The 26242-nt window shown below is 35.5% G+C and overlaps 1 protein-coding gene across 3 annotated transcripts in view; it reads left to right on the forward strand.

Annotated features, from left to right (window-relative positions):
• Positions 1–14245: 14245 nt before the first annotated feature.
• sh2d4ba (SH2 domain containing 4Ba) overlaps positions 14246–26242 on the forward strand; it is a 36160-nt gene continuing 24163 nt past the window's right edge. For all 3 annotated transcript variants that reach the window (XR_012389288.1, XM_073920876.1, XM_002664174.8), the window contains exons 1-4: positions 14246–14657; positions 19490–19698; positions 22000–22159; positions 22494–22641. Coding sequence is in view for 2 of the 3 variants with exons in the window: in XM_073920876.1 (XP_073776977.1) it covers positions 19533–19698; positions 22000–22159; positions 22494–22641 (474 nt within the window). In the remaining variant the exon portion in view is untranslated. The remainder of the gene's footprint in view (positions 14658–19489; positions 19699–21999; positions 22160–22493; positions 22642–26242) is intronic.

A 26242-nucleotide genomic window follows, 5' to 3' on the forward strand; every position in this document is an offset into this window, starting at 1 on the left:
TCTCAATCTCGGAGCCTCTTGAACCTAAGTGGGCTGCATGCAGCAAAAAAGTGACCACATACCATGTGTTTTGCTGAGCTGTCAATACTAGTGATGACTGAGAGTGCTTCCTCAAAGAAAGTGATCTGTGGCTCTCAATCCACCACAGTGAAAGCCCTGGAGTTATGACTTTCCATTAGCGATATGCTATTTATTCCTTTGATGGAAAAGCTCATTTTTTGCGGTCGTTACTGCAGCCTCAAGTGTCACATGATCCTTCAGAAATCATATCAGTATATGCTGATGTGGTACTTAAGAAATATCACATAATTAGTAGCAATGTTGACAATGTGCTGCTTAGGTGCCCTTTAATCTTCAATAAATACTCCAATCCTGCGATGGGTCTATATGGATACACACATTGCACTATATTGTTCAGCGCAAATTTTTATAATCTTTTAAAATAAAATAGAAACTTTATTACATTTTCCTCAAATAAACTGATGAAAATCATCTTTTGGAAGCTGTTTGGACAGAACTGTGTGTAGACAGTGTGTCCACAGTCATATTGGGGTGATATAAGGGTAATTCTTTAACTACGGGCACTTTTATGTCCTTTGATCATATATATCCAAAAACGTATATAATTTTGTTCAAATTCCTCTTTACTAACAATAAAACCTACTTTAAAAATTATTTACTACCTTTCTATTATATGTTTTCATATTATTTTATACATTTAGATGTCAAAATCACTGTTTTCACCTTGTCGCACACCCAGAGTTTTAAAGTTCAACAATGAAAATAACATTCTTAAATATTGTTTATCTGGTATCTATTAATGTATACTAATTAAGCAATAGTAAAATACTTTATAGCTATTAATGTGAGACTATTATCATTATTATTTTTATACAAAATATAGCTGCTCGATCACGTGAGTGACAATCTGTGAATCAATGATTCACAATGAATCGCTCACACCAGTGGGATATTTGGCATGTAAATATCTGTACCTGTCGGTGATTGAAAATTACGCTGTTTGAAATGTGTTTGACTGAAAATAACATTGGCAGTTACCTACAGCCAATAAGAGAGCATTATCCTTGCCAGTGAAAAGTTCAGGGAGGAGTTACGAAGGTAGAGAGCATAATATCAACAAGCATGGCTTCGGCTGAGAAAAGGGCTTTTTTTGGGTCTATTCAGACACAAAAAATGAAGGAAAAACTGTTCAATATTTGGCAGGAGAACCCATGTCTATATGACATGTCATCTGTGCAATACCACAACCAAAAATGTTGTAGAGAAATTGCTAATTCCCTTCAAAACCCAGGTGAGCAAGTACAATTTCTACCCCACCAAAGGCTTCTTTCCCATTATTTAGTTAATAACAAAAGATACTAAAAAGAATGCTATGTGACTTTGAGTTGTTTTCATGCCACTTCTTGCATTTGTTTGATTTGAGACGTAGTTTGCTGTTCGAGACAAAGTTGGTGGCGATTCTTCCTATTGTAATATCATGCAGTGTGAAACCCCCTGTCACCGATCCATCTTGCAGTGTAAACACAGCAGCGACAGCTACCCCAGACTGTCATACAGTGTGAAAACATCTATGACGTGACTACTTAGAAAATCATGCAGTCTGAACTAAATTGACTTGTCAAACTGTCCTTGTACTACTTTAAAAGGATAGTTTGTGTGAAAAGTGTAAAAAGTTTCAGTTGAAGAAAAAAAAAATGTAAGTAAAACAATTACAATTTGTTTTGAAGTCTCCCATGTTTACATCCATCCAGGGTCACTTTTATTTTCTCATAATATGCATTGCAACATCACCTCTTTTTCCACAATGTCACAATGATATAACCCCCAGCTTTGACTGAATCAACTCTGTCCTTTTTGGTCAGATGGTTGATTCTCTTGTTGAATGGATGGATCTGAATTTTCCATGTGAAATTTTAAATGTTAGAAAGAAAATAAATTATTAAAGTTTAATTTAAAAACTTTACTTGGCTTTTCTTAATACATCTTTTTTTTTTTTAAATGCTGAAACAAACATATGTTTTATTGTAAGTTGGATTGTTCTCCAAATATCTGCATTAGATCATTACATTTTTCATCTTTTACAAAGTTAACTTACTGTGTACATTTTTCAAAATGAAAAATATATATCCAATAAAAAATAACTCAAATGAGAAGATTTTATTTGAAGAATGAAAAAGTGTATGTCTTTATAGTTATATAATAAATTACATAAACTCAACTTGTGCTTATTGCAAAACTGTAACTATGTGAGCCCTGATCAATGGCAAAGTGAAAATGTACATGCGGGTGAGATCCAGAATAAATGAGTGCCATTATGAGCAGAATATTAAGGTGCCTGTTGCAGTCAGGCTGAATAAGGATGAGCAGTGAGTGCATGTGAAAGGACAGTGGCCCTGGGGGTGACCCTATTAAAATGGCAATCATGCAGACCTGTCCTCAATTCCCTCTGCTGACTTCTCTTCTCAGAAGATAACACTTCCAGTTCATATCAGTCAAAAAGTGAGCAGGGGCCGCATCATATTAAATAATTATTCATCCATAAAAATCAGTGTTATATAATAGCTTTTTAAATGGAGGAAGGAGGGCCTCTCTTAGTTTAATATGGGTGGAATTAGGATCACTGTTCTGTCATTTCTAGCTCCATTTCATATTTTTTTCACAGTGTCTTTTTTAATGGTTAGGAAGCTCCCGGAGGATTATGGTCAAAGGCTTGTCAAAAGTGGTATATGAGGTGAAAACCCTTTAGAATAAGCCAAGCTAGATTCATTTTATATTGGTGTTGATGATCACTGACTGACAATTTTATTATTCTGCCTCTCCATTTTGGGATTTAACTCAGTTTGCTATAATTGAATCTCCCAGCATTCTCCTATGTCACAGATTACGTTGCTACAGTTCATTTTGACAAATAAATAGCAATGTGTAACACTGAAATACCTCAGGGGTCTGTCCTGGTCCCTTTTTCACCTGCATAGTGTCCTAAACTACAATGTAAAAAAAAAAAAAATCTGTTATTTTGACAAAATAGCAGTCATTAAATTACAGAAATCTATCGTAAAATAACAGACATTAAATTACAGAAATGTATCCGAAAAATTTATTTAAGGAAAGTTCTGTAATTTAATGGGGCATTATTTTACAATCAATTTCTAATTTAATGTCTGTTATTTTATGGTAAATTTCTGTAATTTAACGTCCACTATTTTACAGTAAATTTCTGTAATTCAATCTACGTTATTTTATGGTAAATTTCTGTAACAATGTTACCAATTTTATGGTAAATTTCCATAATTTAACCTAAGTTATTTTACGGTATACTTCTGTAATTTAACCACTGTTATTTTACGGTAAATTTCTGTCATTTAAAATCCATGTATTTACAGTTAATTTCTGAAATTAAATATGCGTTATTTTATGAAAAAATTCTGTAATTTAACCTCTGTTTTTTTACATTACATTTCTGTAATTTAACGTCCGTTATTTTTCAATAAATTTCTGTAATCAACATCCGTTATTTTACGGTTAATGTCTGTAATTTGATGTTCATTTATTTATGGTAAATTATGTAATTTAAAGTCTGTTATTTTATGGTAAATTTCTGTAATTTAACGACCGTTTTTTACACTTATAAATACACTTCTGTAATTAAACCTCTGTTATTTTATGATAAATTTTTGTAACTTAACGTCCGTTATTTTATGGTAATTTTTTGTAATTTAATGTCCATTTAGTTAGGGTAAATATCTGTAGTTTAATGTCTGTTATTTTATGACAAATTTCTGTAATTTAACCTCCATTTTTTACAGTATATTTCTGTAATTTAATGTCTGTTATTTTACAACAAATTTCTGTAATCAACATCCGTTATTTAACACTTAATTTCTGTAATGTGATGTTCATTTATTTGCGGTAAATTCAGTAATTTGAAGTCTGTTATTTTACGATAAATTGCTGTAATTTAACCTCCATTATTTTATGGAAAATTTGTGTAATTTAATGTCTGTTAATTTACACTAAATTTCTGTAATTTAGCGTCCATTATTTTATGGTAAATTCCTGTAATTTAATGTCCGTTATTTTATGGTAAATTTCTGTAATTTAACCGGCGTTAATTTTACTGTAATTTCTGTAATACAATGGTAGTTATTTTACAGTACATTTCTGTAATTTAACATCCGTTATTTTACATTTTTGTCTGGCACCCCAGCTACCGGAAAAAAAAAAAAATTAAAATGATGGAATTTTTTATATTGTACAATGATAATCACCTGAAATTGATCATAACCTGATCTATGAACTCAGATTTGATCTGTTTCATATTTTTCATATGTTGACTTTTATTATGAAATGTTTTTTATCATTATGAGATTAAAAGATTATCTTGCTGACAGAGAGCAATTCATGGTGCTCTAGTCTTGTGTGCCTGAATTTATGGTGGTGAAAAAATTTCCACATGGAGTACCACATGGTTCTCTCCATGGTTCCGCAGTGTCAATTGCATTACACTGCGCTGAACTTAAACCAAACCAAACTTCAACAGTGAAATTTATAGTAAACTAAACAGTTTCAATGTACTAGTACTACACACAGTCTACACTACTCTCCTGCCTCTGTGAATTGCTAGAATGTTCCACAATTTGAAATATTATGGCTTTTGCTCTTTTCTTTATCTATGTTAAGCTGCTTTGACACAATCTATATTGTAAAATATAAAATATATATATATATATATATATATATATATATATATATATATATATATATATATATATATATATATATATATATTCATTTGTACTGGCCCTTTTTCCATTCACCTGTTATATGGTCTCATCACATAAAGCTATCTGCAAAAGCTGAATGATGACCATCTTGAATTTGTTTAGGTCTGAGCCCATAATCAGTCTTATGTTTGTTGACTTTTAGCTGTGCCTTTACAGGATTCTGCTGTTCCTATTTGGGATTTCACAAATTACCTTGTTGTCAAGAGTCAATTCATGATGCACCAGATTTATTTGCCTGAAGTGATGAGGCAAATAAAACTAGAGAATCACAGGGTTCCATTCTGGTCCCATTTTAATTCATTTTCTATGTGGCATCATAATTGTATGGCATCTGTAGTTCTCATGTGAAAATAATAAATTAAAGATAACATTTTAATTAAAACTAAACCCTTTTAAATACAGTAAACACCATAAAAACACCAAAATGTCAGAGCTGCAGTCTTTGGGCAACTGCTTTGATATATGGTGCAGTCGCCTTCAGACGACCCAAATTCAGGTCCCTGTTGGAGGTCTTTTCCCAGTCTAATTTCCTTTCCTCCTCACCCATGATTTCCTGTCTTATTATTATCCTATCTAAATAAAGTAAAAAAAAAAAATACCATATACATTTTAATTGACACTTCATAATTTGAATGATTCGACCAATGCTTTTATGCAAAGTAATTTACAGTGCTGTATTTAGTAGTAGTATTTTAAAAATAGGCAATCAAAAACATGATGTTGGGGCGACGCAGTGGCGCAGTAAGTAGTGCTGTCGCCTCACAGCAAGAAGGTCACTTGGTCGCTGGTTCGAACCTTGGCTCGGCTCAGTTGGCATTTCTGTGTAGAGTTTGCATGTTCTCCCTGCATTCGCGCGGGTTTCCTCCGCGTGCTCCAGTTTCCCCCACAGTCCAAAGACATGGTACAGGTGAATTGGGTAGGTTAAAATTGTCCGTAGTGTTTGAGCGTGTGTATGAATGAGTTTGTGGATGTTTCGTAAAAGCACTGCGTATAAAATGTGCTGGATAAGTTGGCGGTTCGTTCCGCTGTGGCGACCCCAGATTAATAAAGGGACTAAGCCGACAAGAGAATGAATGAATGAATACATGATTTTAGCTATGCAAACCTATGATGTTGGATTACATAAACACCCAGAAGGAATGGTTTACTATTTATTTTTTATAAGGAAAAGTCCTAAACCCCTGTTTTTACATTTAAAACAACCATGAAAAAAGATAGCATGGTGTTATGTGAGATGCCTTTGGTTGAATCATTTGCAAGTCGAAAGCAGTGATAACGTGGCACAGCATAACCACATGAAAACACAAAGATATAAGTATATTATATCTTTAAATGCATGTTCAATGGAAGAAATCAAAACTTTCCTATGAGACGATTGTGCTGAGCTGACTCCTGATTGTCAAGATAAGAGCTGTCAGGCAGAGAATCCTACATACTAATCATACTCCCATATGTACTGGGCTCTGATAACTACTGGCATGCATGTGACTCTTAACATACTAACTCTGTGCCCCAGATACATAATAATACCGGCTTCATATATTAATGTTGTTTATCTTTCAGCCTTTGAAACAGAGAGAATAGAGAGTGTACTGTGGAGACATGCAGACTTGGTCGTCTCCCTAGTGTCTGTTTTGTTCATTGAGCCAAATGACAAGAAAGAAGACAATAGGCTTTGCTTATTACATGCCACCTCAAGGTTTATAGAAGCCAGTAATATGGCATCCAGAGCATTTTATGTTCGGAATTAGGGCACCTCTGCGGTTTCATTAGGGGAGGGGCAGAATGAGCAGCTCTGGTGAGACTTCAAATAACAAAAATCAACACAAGCCCAGTCACACCATTATGAAAGCGTGTCAAGTCTCTGAAGCGTACTGCATTGCCATTCAAAGAGGAAATGTCATGGATATAGCGATGCACAAATGCAATTGTCTGTCTTCAAAGAAACAAAGGGAGCACGGATTAGATCACATACTAGGTTTTTAAGCCCTGTTAAAACTGTTAAGCTGAGTTTTAAGGCTTTATGTTAACTTTTTAAGCCCTAACATTACTTTGACAAGAACTATAAAACTAACCCTCCGCTAAATTAATTATATATATATATATACATATATATATATATATATATATATATATATATATATATATACTCAAATGGTCTCCACAGTCATTAGATCTCAATCCAATAAAGCACCTTTGGGATGTGGTGAAATGGGAGATTCACATCATGGAATTGCAGCCGACAAATCTGCAGCAACTGTGTGATGCTATCATGTCAATATGGACCAAAATCTCTGAGGAATATTTCCAATACCTTGTTGAATCTATGCCCCGAAGGAATAAGGCAGTTCTAAAGGAAAAGGGGGTCTAACCCGGTACTAGTAAAGTGTACCTAATAAAGTGGCCGGTGAGTGTACTTAAGTATCAAATAAAAACAATACGATTCTCAATCTTTTACTAAAAACAGTATGTATTTTGAGAGCATTGCACAACTGAATAATAGCAAATATTTAATTATTCCTATTGTTATCGTTATTATTATTTAGCAAGTTAATTGTAATATACCGCATAATTATTGTATACAGAATAAGTATACAGTGTTACTTTTTATCATAGTGTCAGAGTGAATTATAGGTAAGGATCAGATAATCATTAAAATGTTTTTCCTAATGCGGACGAATCAAAAAATCATGCATCTACCACTAATAATTGTTCTCAATGTTGTTCGCAGGATAAACTATTCTGGGCTCCAGTGTGTTTTATGAAGTTTATGAATTCTATATTAAGCCGTGCTGTTGCTGTACATTTTGGAGGTGTGCGTGCGTGCTGCATGCAAACACCCACACAAATCATGAACAGTGGAAAATGTTCATCTCTGCACATTTCACTTTATTTCTCAAAGAAGCTTTTAAGGCTGATTGATCTTTAGTGTGTACAAAAGAGCTGATATGATAAAACAAACACAAATCTGGGGTGCAAATTCAAAGACACAGATTGCCATAATTGAGGAGAAACAACCTCCAGAAATGTGGCTTCCTGCACACAAGCAGCAGGAGGAAGGTTTTTGAAAGGGAGTTTACAAATTACAGGCACCCATGCTGTTTGGCTTGATCGTCTGAGGCTGTATTTATGAACATTACATAAATGTGTGTGTATATATACACACAAATCCCTCACAAATGCATATAATTTTATGGTGCATATGGTGTCTGCTTAGTCATTTTAACACTTCTCCACCCAAGGCAATGCATCTCTCTGACACTCACACAAATCTCAATGTCAATCTGCGTGACTTCACACTAGCACTTAAGCTTCTGTAATAGAGCTATAATGCAGAGTGGGAAAAGAGCGTGGAGCAGTGAAAAAAATCACACAACAGGGACAACTGTCATAACCCCAGCAAGTCTGCCTGGACCAATAAAGAGCGACTCAAACAGCCAGATTGATTTCTGTCTTCTTCTCTCACTGTGTGTTTGATCCAGTGCTTTAATTCCCTCTACTTGTTGTATCTGATCCATACAGCCTTCATCTCTCTGCCCAGTGCGCAACAGATGCGCTGGCTGAAGACTCTCATTGTTGTGTTAATTTATGTGCTGCTGTGCATAGCCCAAGGCAACGTGGGCATCGCAGGTGGGCTGTGCGTATCTCTAAACACGGAAGAGATTGTGTCCATGAGACTGTCTGAGGGAGGAAATATTCCTGCTGCACTTCACCATTGAGCTTTCCCACTCATCTCCAATTCCTTAATTACAAAAAAAGCAGGGACGTTATTACATAAATTAGCTCTGGAAAGGAGTAAGTACAGAAACTGAAAGAGGGAAGACAGGAGGAGGTGGATAAAAATGTGCGGGGAAATGGGTGACAAGTCACTGGAGGGAAGAAAGCAACATAAAGGAGAAAGAATAGTGCCAGAAAGACAGAGCGAGTATGAGAGAGCGTGAATACGGGACTGGCAGACACCATTAGTCAAAGCCTGACAGCAGACTGTGACCGACAGGTAGACCAGTGCCAAGCAGGCAGCGACAGCCTTGGCTCGGATTGGTTCTTCCTGTTTGGAAGCCTTGTTCTTGATTAGTGTTGTTTTGAACGACCGACTAATCTCTAATGGGGAGTTGAAATTTAGCTCAACACTGCCCCCTGTCTGCAATACAGCACACAACTGAAATGTGTAGAGGCAAATCGAGCATTCTTTAAAAAAAAAGGAAAAAGGAAAAAATTAAAAGGGTCATGAATTTAGATGAACAACACACATGGGACCCTCTTTGACTGCAAAAATAGAGAGAGAGGCTGCTGTGTTTTGGTGGACTAACTCAAACAAATCTCCAAGAACATCTCATAAGGAGATCAGCTGCCAGAGAACAAAACGAAAACCCTGAAAAGACAGGACTTCTCATTGGTCATTATTGGTTTCTGCTCTCCACCGATCTCATTTCAATAGTTTTGGCCCTGTAACCACCATGATTTTTATTTAAAATTTATATATACATAATTAAATACAGTTTAATTTTAATAAGGCAAACTTGTTTATTCATTATGGCAAGGCAGTGGCGCAGTAGGTAGTGCTGTCGCCTCACAGCAAGAAGAAGATCGCTGGTTCGAACCTCGGCTCAGTTGGCGGTTCTGTGTGGAGTTTGCATGTTCTCCCTGCCTTCGCGTGGGTTTCCTCCGGGTGCTCCGGTTTCCCCCACAGTCTAAAGACATGCGGTACAGGTGAACTGGGTAGGTTAAATTGTCCGTAGTGTATGAGTGTGTGTGTGTGTGGATGTTTCCCAGAGATGGGTTGCAGCTGGAAGGGCATCCACTGCGTAAAAACTAGCTGGATAAGTTGGCGGTTCATTCCACTGTGGTGACCCCGGATGAATAAAGGGACTAAGCCGACAAGAAAATGAATGAATGAATGTTTATTCATTCATTTTCTTTTTTTCGGCTTAGTTTATTTATTAATCTGGGGTCACCACAGCGGAATAAGCTGCTAACTTATCCAGTATATGTTTTACACAGCGAATGCCCTTCTAGCTGCAACCCTAGCTGCATCCCTTATATATATATATATATATATATATATATATATATATATATATATATATATATATATATATATACGCAGTATATATATATATATACACACATACATACATACATGTTTGCACTGAGTAGTGAGATGCACTTATTCTCATCGCACATGTATATAATGTACATTGTATACAGTATGTGTAAAGTGACAATAAAAGGCATTTTATTCTATTCTATTCTGTTCAAATTTAATTGGAAAAAAACTATATTATTCATATTTGACCCATCGATGGGTTATGACAACACAATACTGTTACTCATGCTCGTGTACTGAGAAATGGTAATTCCAACATAACATTTTAACTATATCTCAACTAACAATAATTTGAATGTCTAGACTGTCTACTTATTATCTAATTAATATAATTATGTAATAGATGGTTCCCAACCAGACATTCTACAGACATTATTCTAAGAATTTAGTTTCAACTACTGCAAGGGCAGACATTGCACCCACAAACCACAGGCTGGATGTCTACAGCACACATAATTGCAAGCACATCTTAAGTTTCAAAGTTGTCATCTGATTCTACATTGTATTCTACAGGATTTCCAAGAGACAAGTGTGAAATGTTCTTTAATGGTCTGACTTTAAACAAGCCACCATGAGGCCAAACTTTAATTTAGAAAAACATTATTTGTGGACAATGATGTTAAATTATTTTCTTTATTCTCTATTTTTACCTGGGGATACTCATCCCGAGGTCCTCAGATTATGCGGAGTCACTGATTGGATCCAAGACCAGCGACGTGATGATCCTAAGGATTCCATATCCGGGACCAGGCCATATCCTGAGCTGCTGCTGCGCTAATGGTCATGGGGAGTTGAGAACATGAGTCTGATTCCAGCGACGCTCCAGGGACAGACGAGTCTTCGCTGAGGCCATCTTCCAGCCTAAACCACGGCGAATGAAGCTCTGCACAAGACTTTTGGCCAGCGGAGAAATTAAAATGGTCGTGCCCAACTGAGTCTGGTTCTCTCAAGGTTTTTTTTCTTCACTCCCATCAGGTGAAGTTTTTTTTCCCTCTCCGCTGTCGCCACTGCCTCGCATGGTTCAGGATTGGTAGAGCTACGCATCGATGAATTGGCTCTTCAGTGTTTGAACTCTCAGTAATGATTAAATCACACTGAACTGAGCTAAACTGAACTGAACTGAACTTAACTGAACTGAACTGAACTTAAACACTAAAACCTGAACCACACTGCTCCAGTTACTGTGACCATTTATGTGAAGCTGCTTTGACACAATCTACATTGTAAAAGCGCTATACAAATAAAGCTGAATTGAATTGAATCATAACTGTTCCCTCTGTGATAAGCAATAACTTTTTAACATTGTATTACAACATAACTTCTGCTAACTATATGCTCACTCAACATTTCAAGAAGGAATTCATGAAAGCTCTGAAGGAGAAACAAGAAGTTTTAAACATAAATCCCTGAGTCCAAAAGGTCTCACTTGTGCTGAGAACTTCTGGTACCAATGGCCCAAAAGGCTATAGAAGCTGTTGATCGATTTTGTCCACTCACATCTGGCAATACACACACACACACACACACGCACACACACACACTCACTTACACATAAAACCTACAGATGGTGAAACACACTCACCCACACATTCAATTCTGCTAGTCCATATCTCATGTGTCATTACAGCTGAGCAAGGAGGTAAAACAAGCTGTCTTGATGCCTGGGGCTTAAGCTTGCTGGGAGATAAATTGACTTTTTAAGAAGTTCCGAAGAGGAAAGCACTTGTGTGAAAGTCCAAATTTTAGCTTTGTCCACCAGAAAGTATCAGTATTGTTTTAATTTGTCAATTTTTATAACATCAGAAGGAAATTGAAAAGCAGGGAAGCAGAATTTTTGAGTATATGAAACAAAGTTTGCAGCCGGAAGGCAAAAAACCTATGCCAGAGTAATTAGTTGTTAATTCTACTGTGGCAACCACTTATAAATCTGGAACTAAGCTGTATTTTTTCAGTATAATAAAAAAGATGGTTAGTTGCACACATATGGAAATATCTTATTCTGTTAACCAAATGTCAATTTTTTGGGTTGTGTTAACTCTTTTAAATACAGTAGGCAATGGAAAATTGAGGACAAAATATAATTTTATCACACTTGCAAAGTTATGATTGTGACATACACTCACCGGCCTCCTTATTAGGTACACCTTACTAGTGCCAGGTTCAGTGCTCTTTCACTTTCAGAACTGCCTCAATCCTTCTTAACATAGATTCAATAAGGAATTGGAAATATTCCTTAGAGATTTTAGTCCATATTGACATGATAACATCACATTGCTGCAGATTTGTTAGCTGCATGTCCATGATACCAAATGTGCTCTATTGGATTGAGACTGGTGATGGTGGAGGCCATTTGAGTACAGTGAACTCATTGTAATGTCCAATAAACCAGTCTGAGGTGATTTGCGCTTTATGACATGGCACATTATTCTGCTGGAAGTAGCCATTAGAAAATGGATACACTGTGGTCATAAAGGAAGGGACATGGTCAGTATCAATACTCGGGTAGACTGTGGCGTTAACACAATGCTCAAATAGATCAGTAGATTGTCTACATTCCTAATTGCATTTAGTTGCTGCCATGTGGTTGGTTGATTAGAAATTTGCGTTAACGAGCAGTTAGAAAGATGTACCTAATAAAGAGGCAGTAAATTTGATATGCTCACAGTGACAAACTTTTTTAGATAAATGATTAAATAAAACATTGAGGAACATAAACAATCTGATATAAATGTAATTTAATTATTAAATTAAAGCAAGAAATATTTAATATATCATTTATACTCGAGAAGCTTAAAAATGTTCTAGAGCACTGGTTCTCAAGATATGTTTACCACTAGTAGTACGCGGGCTTCCTTTTAGTCGCACACGGAGGAATCAAATGTGTCATAAGTACATGCTATATATATTTCAAAATTTATCAAAAATTATTTATATATGAATATGGCATATAATAATATTTATTATATAACATATAGCCTATACTTATGAGGTCCAGGCAACATTTTCAGGTGTTGATGAATTGGCTACTATATACAGCACTTTTCTTTTTACCTAAAGCACATTTTAATTTAAATGTTGACTTTTTTTGTTTGTTTGTTTGTTTGTTTGTTTGTTTGTTTGTTTGTTTGTTTGTTTGTTTGTTTGTTTGTTTGTTTGTTTGTTTGTTTGTTTGTTTTACATATAAGCAGAGTACAGTGTTAACGTTCAGACTATTTATGTTTCAAGTGGCTGACAATAGTAAATATTCTTAATAATAGGAATTAATCTGACACATTTTTGAACTGTGCAGAACTGTAGCTGCTTTACTGGGCTTACTACCCTACTGTATTTCAATACTGCTCATTATGGTGGTATGGTGGTAATTGAAGAGACAATTTTTTTTCTGAGGTGGTACTTGGTAAAAAAGTTTGAGGACCACTGTTCTAGAGAATAATCTATATCAAATCCACCTGAATACAATTAACATATAGATTTTTATTTAATAAAAGAAACCGCGGTAAAACCTGCACAAACACACACAACTCTTCATTACATTCATGAAGGCTCTATAGGAAAAAAACTCAAGGCTCATTTGAAATGGAACAATAACCTTGACACAGAAAGATAAAGGATGAAGGGAGAATTATGCACCATGTGGTTGTTTGTGATGCCCAGCTGAGAACATTAAAACACTAAAATTCATTATAATACACCAAAACACCTTCAGATATTTCATAAGATGCACTGATGCAAATCCAGTCACAAGAAATGTGCTTTGTTCAATCTTTTTTTAATGATGATGATGCTTACAGAAAATGAACAACATTCATTCAATTATTTTCTTGTCGACTTAGTCCCTTTATTAATCCAGGGTCGCCACAGCGGAATGAACCGCCAACTTATCCAGCAAGTTTTTACGCAGCGGATGCCCTTCCAGCCGCAACCCATCTCTGGGAAACATCCACACACACACACACTAAGGACAGTTTAGCCTACCCAGTTCACCTGTACCACATGTCTTTGGACTGTGGGGGAAACCGTAGCACCCGGAGGAAACCAACGGGAACGTAGGGAGAACATGCAAACTCCACACAGAAACGCTAACTGAGCCGAGGCTCGAACCAGCGACCCAGCAACCTTCTTGCTGTGAGGCAACAGCACAACCTACTGCGCCACTGCTTCGCCCTAATGAACAACACGAAGATGAAAAAATTATAATTCATTTCAAACAGATCATCTCAATGTTGTCAGCAGCATTAAATTAGCTTAAAAGGTTTAAAGAATAATACAAAATCTCTCTTGTATAGGCATTAGCAGTGTACCACAAGAGGACAGACTTAATGAAGAAAGCAATGGGCCCAGATGAACCCTAGATAGGACAACAGAGAGGTTTCTAATTACATTAGCAGTATCTCTCTCTGTCTCTCTCTCTCTCTTTATAGGAGTGTGTGTGTGTGTGTGTGTGTGTGTGTGTCTATTTGTGTGCCGAAGTGAGCGACCAAAAGAAAGCGAGCAAGAGAGATCCAGTTGCATTATAGGTTGACAACAGCCCTTGTCTGTTCACCTGTGGGACACTTGTGACCTTCATACTAGAGTCAGGTCACAACATCAATGGAGGCACACAAATCCTCACCATGGACCTGATGGGGAGAAAAACTGCAACATTGAATAAAGCAGAAATCACCTGGCTGTGCTGGACTCTTCAATGACACAGAGAGAAGCTCCATGCTGGCAGGACACAGAGGGATCTGAAGGAGCCAGAGCAGGTCAGTGAGATGAATAATGTAGAAAAACTGACCTAGGAACACAGACTGCACAGTGCTGATGAATGCTAGCGATCGATCTTCTGTGTAGAAAACACCTGCTAAGAGATTATAAAACACAACACAGTGCAACGAGCATCTTAAAAATAGATACTGCTCACAAGTTTGTGTATTTTATTTATCATTATGTATTAATAATAACCAAATGTTATAAATACATGTATATGTTATAAATAGGTTTTAGCCCCCTTTGAATTTTTTCCCAAATGATTCAGGAAATTTTCACGGTATGTCTGATAATAATTTTTCTTCTGGAGGAAGTCTTATTTGTTTTATTTTGACTAAAATAAAAGCAGTTTTTAATTTTTTAAACCATTTTAAGGTCAATATTATCTGCCCCTTTAAGCTATTTTTGTTTTGATAGTCTACAGAACAAACCATCGTTATACAATAACTTGCCTAATTACTCTAACCTGCCTAGTTAACCTAATTAGCCTACTTATGCCTTCAAATGTCACTTTAATCTGGATGTTTAAGTGTCTTGAAAAATATCTAGTAAAATATTATTTACTGTCATCATAACAAATATAAAATAAATCAGTTATTAGAAATGAGTTATTAAAACATAATGTAATGTAAAATATTATGTTTAGAAATGGATGAAAAAAATATTATTTTTGTTAAACAGAAATTGGGGAAAAATAATCATGGGGCTAATAATTCTGACTTCAACTGTATATATATTACACACACACACAAACAAACAAACACACACACACTGACACTCACTACATAACAAAATTCTTGTCACCTATTCAAGTTTTAGGAAATAACAAATAATAATTTGACTTCTAGTTGATCATTTGATATCAGAAGTGGCTTATATGAAAGGCAAAGGCCTCTAGATTACGCTTATTTTACCAAAATAAAATATGATCATGCCTTTAGTTTTAATTATTTTATTAGTACAGTAAGGTCTGACTTTGCTTAGACAAAAGTCTTGTCACTTAACAGAAATAATGTACAGTATAGAATATAAAGTAATGGTGCAGTGGGAAAAAAAAAATTATATTGTGTATGACTCTTATGAGCATGGAGGACTGCATCCATACATCTCTGCAATGACTCAAATAACTTATTAATAAAGTCATCCGGAACGGCACAGAAAGCATTCTTGCAGGACTCCCAGAGTCCAAGATTCTTTGGATTCATCTTCAAAGCCTTCTTCATCTTATCCCAGACATGCTCAATAATGTTCAAGTCTGGTGACTGGGCTGGCCAATGCTGGAGCATCTTGAACTCCTTTGCTTTCTGGATCTTTGATGTGGAGACTGAAGTATGAGAATGAGTGCTATTCTGCTGAAGAATTTGCCCTCTCCTGTGGTTTGTAATGTAATGGGCAGCACAAATGTCTTGATACCTCAGGCTGTTGATGTTGCCATCCACTTTGCAGACCTCTCACACGCCCCTATACAGAATGTAACCCAAACCATGATTTTGTCTTCACCAAACTTGACTGATTTCTCAGAGAACCTTGAGTATATTTGGGTTCAAATGGGACTTCTGCAGTATTCGTGATGATCCGGATGCAGTTCAACAGATGATTCATCTGAAAAATCTACCTTCTGCCACTTTTCCAAATGGTCAATTAGAAGTCAAGTAATTATTTGTTGGTCCAACAACTGGGATCCATGACCAAGCTTTTGTCAGGTAGTATATTTGTACCCATATATAATATATTTATATACACTAATGTGCTTTTTTAAAGTTATTATTTTTGAGTCATTCTTCTTCTTTTATAAATGTCTTTAGCTGCATATAATATACAGTTATAATAGATTTAATCATTTTAAATAATAATAATATATACAAAATTACAGAGATAGAGAAAAAGACCTCCTGTGAAATTTGCATTATTTTTCAAATATGTCCAAAGTGATTTCTACTGAATTAAGTCTTCTTTTAGTAAATGTTGGAAAAACAGAATTTTTATACATATTTTAATAAATCCAAAAACTAAGGTCAATATTATTTGTCCCAATTGGCTATAGAACCATGTTGACTATAAGGTGATTTGCCTAATTAACCAAACTTGCCTGAGGTAAATATTTACAATATTCAAACACTTCTCATTGGAGCTTGTCACATGATCCATTTGACACCTCTCACATATAAACAAACCAACTAAACTCGCACTGCTGTTTGGTAAAAAAAAATCCATGTGGTTAAACAAAAAAGTATCATATAGAACTTTTATTGAGCACATTTTCATATCATAATATAAAGTATATATTTATTCACCCAGCCTTATTTTACAACTTATATTTATGGTTTAATATATAGTGTTCAGTACACACTGTTCAGAATATTTCTTGTATGTCAATATAAAATGTCAGTAAAAAAAAAAAAAAAAAAAAAAACGCATTCCTAGGAAAGTCATCCATCTGTTGTGAGAGATGAAGGCTCTTACAGTACATACCCTTCTGTAATGAAAGAAGAAACCAAACTAGCCACGAAGCAAGAAGTGGATGGCCCAGATGCACAACAACAAGAGAACAAGCACATCAGAGTCAGTTTGAGAGACAGACCCCTGACTGCAGCTCAGCTGGCAGCCTTAATGAAAGCAAGTCCAGCTTTATCTGCGTTACAGACATGAAGACTTTCAGATGCTTGCCTTTTTACAGAATATAAAACATCTGACTCTGGCAAACAAAATGACGAGGGAAGAATGAGCAAAAGTACAAACAACTGGTGGTAAACGAACTGCAAATAGTATTATGGAAGGTCAAGCTGTTCTAGATACTGTTTAATCAAAAAAATGTGTTCTATAAAGCAGAAAATATGCATCGGTTTACACGCGGTTAAACACTTTGGCTTTTAATTATTATCCGTTTGATAGAGTGCACAGACAAAGAATTGTCACATGCATACTAGAAAGACAAATTTTGTTCAGTATCTTCACTTCACTTACAGAACTATGAGCGAGAATAATGCATTTATACTTGTTAGAGTAGTAGAGTTTTTTTTTATATGCTCACACATGCTCTCATCATTGTCTATATCTTTTATTTATGTTTTTGTTTTTACAAAGCAAAACAACATCTTTTTTAGCATTTCACAATGTAGCCACAATGCAGTAACATTTTTTAAACATTTCAAAAAGTGTTTACTTGAGTTTAAGTAACAATGCAAACTGTTTACTACTGGCTTATTACCTATATTTTAAGATATTAACTCTTTATTAACACTTATAATGTATGATCTTTTTTTACATCCCTAATATCTAAACTACCACATCACTAACTATTAATAAGAAGCTAATTAGTTTATTGAGCTAAAAGTCTTAATGACTTGTTTATAGTGTGGATTGCACATTAAAATAAAGTGTGACCATTTTTAAATACTTTAAAATAATGTAACCAAAATAAAATGTCTTTAAAATGTAAACAATTAAATAACATGTTTGTCTATCACCAAAATATGATCAGACCAAACTGCCACTTTTTGTAATAATTTTGTATTCAGGTGCTAAAACAATGTAATCTGCATGTTGGAAATAAACCAAAAAAAATAAAAACAGTACCAAAATGGTTTATTGAATGTGTTTATTTTCAACATAGGCTCATTCTGAAAATGTACCCCTGTAGACATTTCTGGAGATCGTGAATTATGTAGGCAGAAGTACATTCGGCTGCATTTTGTTTTTAAAATGAATGCTATGGGACGGTATGATGGCGTTCCTTTTCACGCTTACCAGCTGACCATTTACCTCTATATGGACGGCTTTACCGCTGTTACCAGTTTGTTCAGTTACAGTAGCTTGCCATGTACATTGGTGGACTTAAGATGCAGAGAGTACTTGACCACGATGGGTTTGAGTCTGACAGAATCCAAAAAAATAAGATAAGCAAAAGTAATAAAATAAAGTAAATAACAGGGTGAAAATGTAGTAAAATCTGAAAATGTGGTTCAGGGAAGGGGTGTGCATCAGTCAGTCATTCAGTCAAACAGTCTGTCGACAGCGTCCTTGGTGGATTTACGCGATGACAGCAGGTGCAAATGGCACTCACGAGTGAAATTCCACAAAATCTGTGGAAATTTTTGCGCATATTTTGGACAAAATCTACAGATTTATGCGGAATGATTTTTGCAGTGTAGTAAAAAAAAAAAACTTAAAACCTGAAATAAAAAAACAATTACTTTTTATTTCAGGCTTACAATGCACATCTAAATATATCTAAATAGAAGTCTCACATAATATATCTACTAAAATACAGAAAATGTTACTTTACAAATGGTAATTTAAATAAATCACATAAACACTCACAAATTACTTAATAATATTGCTGAAATTAATATAAAACCTGCATAAATATATATTTTACACACTTACATAGGTTAATATACTGATTTATTGATGAAATAAAATAATCTGCAAATTTCTGCACAACCACATACAATATTTATTGTGGGCCTAAATATAAGTGTAAAAAAGCCAAAAATGTAGGTAAGCATGCCCTAGCAGGTAAAAATTATGCAACAATAGAGATAAACAACTTTTTTTTTCAAACTTTTGAGCAGTAGTCTGTATACAACCTGAACAATGTTTTGCCACTACAACTTAAGAAACTGTTCTAAAACCAACAGTGCCTAACATATAAGTCAATATAAATAAAGCGGGAACTGTGTTACTGTCTCTGGGCATTTGCTGTTGAAGTATCACTTACTTACTTTTAGAAGTAAAATGTTGCTGGCTGTTTCAGGCAAAGCCGAAATAGCAGTTAACTCTTCACCTTGTTTGACTGAAGAAAATCTGTTGTAAATATTTCTGGCAGTTCTCCCACCATTCTCCTTGAGAGCAGAATTTGGCAGTCCAGGATGATGCAACAGATCTTGAGAGACATGTTTGTAGACCCAGAGCTTCTGGCAGAACTGAATGAGGAGCAGAAGCAGATTCTTTTCTACAAAATACGTCAGGAGCAAGTGCGACGATGGACAGCGTGTGAGGGTAGTTGGGAAAATCCTCTGGTCAAGGAGAGAGATGGTGAGTCCAGCAAGGCAATCTTTCCTTGGTCTACTTATATTCTTTTACTGTTGCTGTAGGTATCATACACCCCTAATAGCAACCATTTAGTCATTTTACCAAAAAAAGATATGTATTGTTGCTTATTTCATTGCTTATTATCATAAATTATACCATATAATATTATTTATTTATTTCCTCAATTGTCAGTTGGCCAGATGGTGATTAATCTCCTTTAAATTTTTCAAATATGGGTGTTCAGGACCAGTGAGTTTTTATAAGCTTATGAACAGCTGTTCTTCACTGAAACTAAGAAGAGATTTGAACCTACAAACAGCATTTGATCATTCGCAACTTAATAAGGGACGACTTGGGATTTATTTGACCATTTAATGATTACGGTTGTTTATGCTGGGACAAATACACATCTGATATTTTTACTCACATCATCTGACACATATCAGAATTTGTTTAAACCACTTCCAAATGTATTTTTTAAATATCAGATACTGTGCATACAATCTGATATCTGGACATCTGACTTGCATCTAAACATAAATCCAATTCTAGTGGAATTCCAAGCCGCAGTAAGGGTGATAATCTGTTCACTTATTAGCTATTAAAACACAGCAAGTGCATAAAAATCCTTTCATGTACCTCCTTATTTTATCCAAATAATACAAAGTCCTAATCATAATGTTGCTTCAACATCAATAAGACTACAATGCTGGGTCAAATATGGACAAACCCAATCTTTTGGTTACTTTTTTTTTTACATCATTTTCAAAACTTCACACTTAGCTGATGATTTATAATAAGCTTGTTTGGCATGCTGTCCCGGGAGAGAGCCCTGAGCAGGGCAAGAGAGGAGATTAAGCTCAGTTAGATCTCAAAAACTCCCCCGCTGAAGTTTCTAAGGTAAACTACTTTGAGAAGGAGAAAAACTGATGCTGGGAGCTAGACTATGGTGCACAAGGTACAGTTGCCTCGAACCGGGCCAAAGCACGCTTGTCCCCCTCCCGTCTCCCCCGATGGCCCGCACTCACACCACAAACGGGCCTGGGCACGCTTACGTCATCGATGCTGCACTGTTCAGTGAGAAGCGCTGTCACTCAGCACAATGGAGATTTCTCTAGTTATATCGTTTCAGTCGTTTGATATGCAGTGGCATACAGTCAAATATTTCGCCAAACAGTCCTTAGGGATGCAGTGACACGCAGTCAGATATTTCGCCGAACAGATCCGCCACTTTTGGCGCTCATAAACAATCATAAAGTCGTTGTGCTGCAGGAATGAGGAGGTCTGCTGAAGGTGCGTAGCTGTAGTGCAGTGAGAGTTTTGCGTCTTTAATAATCCACGGCAGTTTGCTTTCACTAAACAGTAAAAATGATTAATAAATCCATATGAAACAGTCCCCTAAAAGTCACGTCTCGCTTGCAGAGGCCAACTGAACCGCGCTCAGGCCCACCTCTTCCAACTGGGCCAGGGCCTGCCAAGTGAACCGTGCCTGAGCCCGATTCAGCGCACTCACATTTCTCAAACGATCCGGGAATCGGGCCTGGGCACGATTCGGATAGCATAGTGTGAGTAGGCCCTCAGTTTACATATGTCGCATTTCTTTGGACGGTGAGAAGAAACTGGGGAACCCGAGAGAAATCCGTATGGACACGGGGAGAACTTGTAAACCTTGCACAGAAATGCCAGCCAGCCCGGCAAGGACCAGAGCTGGCGATGTTCCTGCCGTAGGGGAACAATGTCAACCACTGGGCTGCCATGCTGCCCAATTTAGGTGAAAAGGGAGGAGACGGGGAGCTAAGGGGCTGTTCTTCCAGACAAAGATAGTTGTAGAATGAAGACTGTGGTTATTTATAGTGACTTATTAAAAAATATGATTGGAGGATCTTGATAAGCCAATGCGGGACCGGCTGTGGTCAATCATAAGCATGTGATCCCAAAAAAATTGTTTATAAATTAACTTCATTTAAATTTCAGACATTTCTGTGTGGAGTTTGCATGTTCTCCCTGTGTTTGTATGGGTTTCTTCTGGGTGCTCCGGTTTCCCCCACAGTCCAAAGACATGCGATATAGGTGAACTGAATATATTAAATTGGCCTTAGTATAGGTTGCAGCTAGAAAAAGACATCTGCTGCGTAAAACATATGCTGGAATAGTTGGTGGTTCATTCCGCAGTATATAGTAGACTAATTTAAGCATTTATTCACAAATGAAATAAATAAAATTTTGCGTTTACTTTATTTGATATTTATGTAAAGTTACTTAATCCAGTTTGGTTTTTACATCTGCCTTTATGTCTGTCTCCAGAAAGCAGGAAGAGTGTCCAGTGGCTGCAGGGCAGAGATGGTGAGGTGTGGGTCTGGGTAATGGGGGACGCTCCTGGAGACAAACCATACGAGCTGATTGTCAAAGAGCTGATGGAGGAAAGAGCCAGGCGACAGGCTCAACTAGAAGCCCAGGAGCTCTGGTAAGGACTGGGACCAACTCCATGATCTTTATCTGCATCTCATTTTATTTACAAATATATATATATATATATATATATATATATATATATATATATATATATATATATATATATATATATATATATATATATATATATATATATATATTAACGTAGAACAGGTAATCTTTTGTTGTAAAGATTTGACAATTGGGAATCAAACTTTGGGCATAAGCATGGAAGCATAAGGTTTATTTTGTCAGTCATGTTGGATAATACGCCTAAGAAAATAAATGCACAATGTTAAAGTTCCTACAATCTGTAAACATTCCACATATTTGGTCTTTTTTTCTAGGCGTAGGAAAGAGGAAGAAATAAAGCAAAAGTTCAGACATGCCATCACAAAGGAAAAAGCGCGCCTAGTTGCAGGCAAGTGGAAGGAAGAAGCAGAGGACAGGAAGGCAGCCAAGCAGGAAGAGGAACGAATACAAGAGAAGCTAAAGGTGATTGATCAACAAACTTCTAACTGTGCTGCAAAATGAGAATCTATTAATTGGCTTTAGTCAGACAAAAATTACTGCCAGCATTTCATACAGATCCAAACCATCTGCTATAGAGTGTCAGGGGATTAACTAGGAAGTGGAAGTCACAAAAGAAACAATCCAATCAATTACTCGTAGGAGACCTGCAATGATGTCCACCTTTGGGGCCTAACGTTCGTTTGAAGGGTGTTGTTTTCCTTCAAACTCTCTGTAAATTATTTAGGTAAGTGTGCGGAGCGGTAGCTGTATGTGAAGGGGGACTCGCTGTACTCCTATTCTCAGCACCTTCCTTTGAACGACAGAGAACAATGAGGAAAACAGCCAGGCAATCAATACTCAATCTGAAACCAACAGGAGGGCAACTTGCTGCATCAACGACAAAAACTAGGGCTGGGTGCTTTTCTAGTTTCCCAAAATCTCTGTGTATGTGCTTTTGTTCATCATGTTAGTTTTATCTGCTTCCCACTCGGAGGCTAAATGAAACTGAAAATGTTTTACACAGAGCTCGGGCTGTATTTGGTTGATGTTGTGAAAAGTGGATTTTATGTTTTGGAGCAAAAGAGTTAGTGACAACACTCTGTTTAAATAGTTGGGTTGAAGATACCATAACATATGACCCAACTAGGTCATTATAGCACCTTCCCAATTATGGGTTATTTAATCCAATGCGTTGGGGGTATATATTTAACCCAATGCTTTGGGTTATTTTGATGAAATGTTATTTTTTCATTCTGGTATTACTATTGCTACTATTAGTAGTCCTACAGTTAATTTTATTATTATGGCTGTGTAATTAAATAACATACAGTTTTTAAAAATATTGAAAATGCTTAATTTTCATTACATTCACACTTTTGTTGAATTTAAGAATCACAAACAATGAAGAAACTGAACAAAGAGCAGACAGTTATAAACTGTTCAAGCAGAAAACCATGTGTAGATTTAGCAGAATACGGAGCTCTGTGTGCTGTAGAGACTGTCCAGCAGCTGCAGCGGGCTTCACTCAGTGTCCACAATGTACAATACATTTTAACCACATCCAAATGCTTCTAAAAGATGGTCTTAGATAGTGAAACAGATATAAAAACACAACACGGAGAGGTAATTTAATTTAAAAAAATAATAACAATATTGTTGCGTTAGAGCTTAAACAAACTTTATAACGCAAAAACAACATCACGCACGCATGTTAATACAGCTGTTTTGTGTCAGTTAAATCAGTTGACTGTTGAAATTCACATTTTTAACCCAACTGATTGAGTTATTAAAAATAAATAACCAAATAAAGGTTAAAAATAACCCAACAAAGCACCAAATATTTAACTTAACTTTTTGAGGTCTTAATAAACAACCTAATAAAGGTTAAAAATAGCCCAGCAAAGCACCAAATATTTTTAACCAAACCATTAGGTTAAATAAATAACAAAAATTTTTAGAGTGCAGAGTCCTCTAAAATTGATTAAAAATACGTTATGTTACAAGCTATTCGAAATTTACTATTCAGAAATATTTTTAAAGGGTTCTTTTCAAGCATCATGCATGATATTTCCACACTATCTCACAGCTAGTGGCTAATTCTTATAAACTCTTATGATCTCATTCATACACTTCATGCACACATACACTTTGCAGTTACACTTAACAATAACAGTACATGAATAATGATATATTAAAATCAAACTAAACATTACTTTATTAAGAATTAATGATGAGGTAAGGCGTGCACTAATCATGAACTAATTTTAACTATACAACATGGTTCACAAGAGTTCATGTGTAAATAACGGTTACCTTAATAGTCTGTTCATGTTGATGTTGCCAGAACACTTTTCCATTGTTATTCGGTGTAAACGCACTGGTTGAACATGCAGAAAGAGTTCAGGAGTAGTTAATAATGGGTCAATTATGTTGTGTCCCTTCAAGTAATGTCATGATATAATTATACAATAACATATCAGGAGTTCATGGTGGTTAAATAATCATAGACTAATGTGGTAAGTAATATATTAATTAACAAGCAATCATGTACTAATAAGTAATTAAGGTAGCCTAAGTACCTAAGGTAGTCACACATGAACTCTTGTGAATCATGTTGTAGTGAAAATTAGTTCATGATTAGCACATGCGTTAACTCATCATTAGTTCATAATAAAGTAATACCTAGTTTACATATTAATACATCATTAATCATGTACTGTTATTGTAAAGTGTTTCCCAATTCACTTATCCCCCTAATGACTGTTGGGTTTAGGGGTGGGGTTTGGTCCAAAGCCACTTATTAAAAATTTTACATTTTCATATGAACTTGTACGGATTCCTACGAATTAGCCACTAAACTGACAAAATGTCAAATAGTTGTTTCCTCGTGAGATCAGGCTGGATATTTTACAACCAGAATTGATCTTGTCTTTCTCCATAAATATTTCTGATATGATACTGTAAAAAAAATTAGATCTGCATTACCTGTTTAATTTCATTTGTTCAGAATTTGAGCTCAGGTTTATTCACCTTAGTCTCCATGAACTAGCAGGCGCAGCCATCTAAATCTTTTTGGTCAAGACTTCTGGTATCATTCACATCCATTCATTTTCAGACGTTGAAATCAGCTTGTTATTCTGCTTAATGTTGCAAACTGATATTTTCTTATTATACTGTATTTGTTCTTTTTTGTCTGTATAGTCATGTAAACACTTGTTTGTAGAGCAAGTATTTTGACAGTTTTTTTTTTTTTTTGGTGTTTATTATTCCTAGTCATTTCTCCCAAGCAGCTGAATCAGAAATTTGAAAACAATCGCAAAAACCAGCACACTTCCACATTTTAGAATAAGGTCAATGTGTTTTCTAAAATACAAAACTGACAGACAGCTGAAACAAATGTTATCTTCATCTTGAGTTTATTGCACATTTTACGTTTTAAAACGACACAAAATTGTGCTTTTCTACTTTTATTTTTTTAGTGTAGTTAAAATTCAAATAGTTAATGGTGTGTTAAAGGAGTAGTTCACCCAAAAATTAAACAATTCTGCCATCATCAAACCAGTTTGAGTTTTTTTTTTTTTTTTTTTTTACTAAAAAATGTCAGGGGGAAAAACCTTTAAAAAAGACTTTGACTTGCATTATATGTTTGGTTTCTACAGTGGATGACAATGACTGCTTTTTTACATTCTTCAGAATATCTTGTTTTGTGTTTAACAGAAGAAAGAAATTTGTAAAAGTTAAAGTTAAATGAAAATTTTACCAAAAAACATCTTTAATATTAATCCTCTCTATTTAAAAAATTTAATAAATGTTGAAACTGGAGCGACACAGTGGCTTAGTGGTTATTGCTGTACACTCTCAGAAATAAACGTATGTGAGATGTCAGTGGGGTGGTACCTTTTAAAAAGGTACAAATTTGTATCTAAAAAGTCCATATTAATACCTCAAGGATACATATTAGTACCTTAAAAGTACAAAAGTGTCCCTCTTCAATTTTTAAGGTACAAATTTATACTTTTGAGGTACCGATATGGACCCTTTAGGTACAAATGTGTAACTTTTGAAAAGGTACCACTCCAGTGAC

Source organism: Danio rerio, chromosome 13, assembly GCF_049306965.1.
Source record: "Danio rerio strain Tuebingen ecotype United States chromosome 13, GRCz12tu, whole genome shotgun sequence".
Taxonomy (NCBI): Eukaryota; Metazoa; Chordata; class Actinopteri; order Cypriniformes; family Danionidae; genus Danio; species Danio rerio.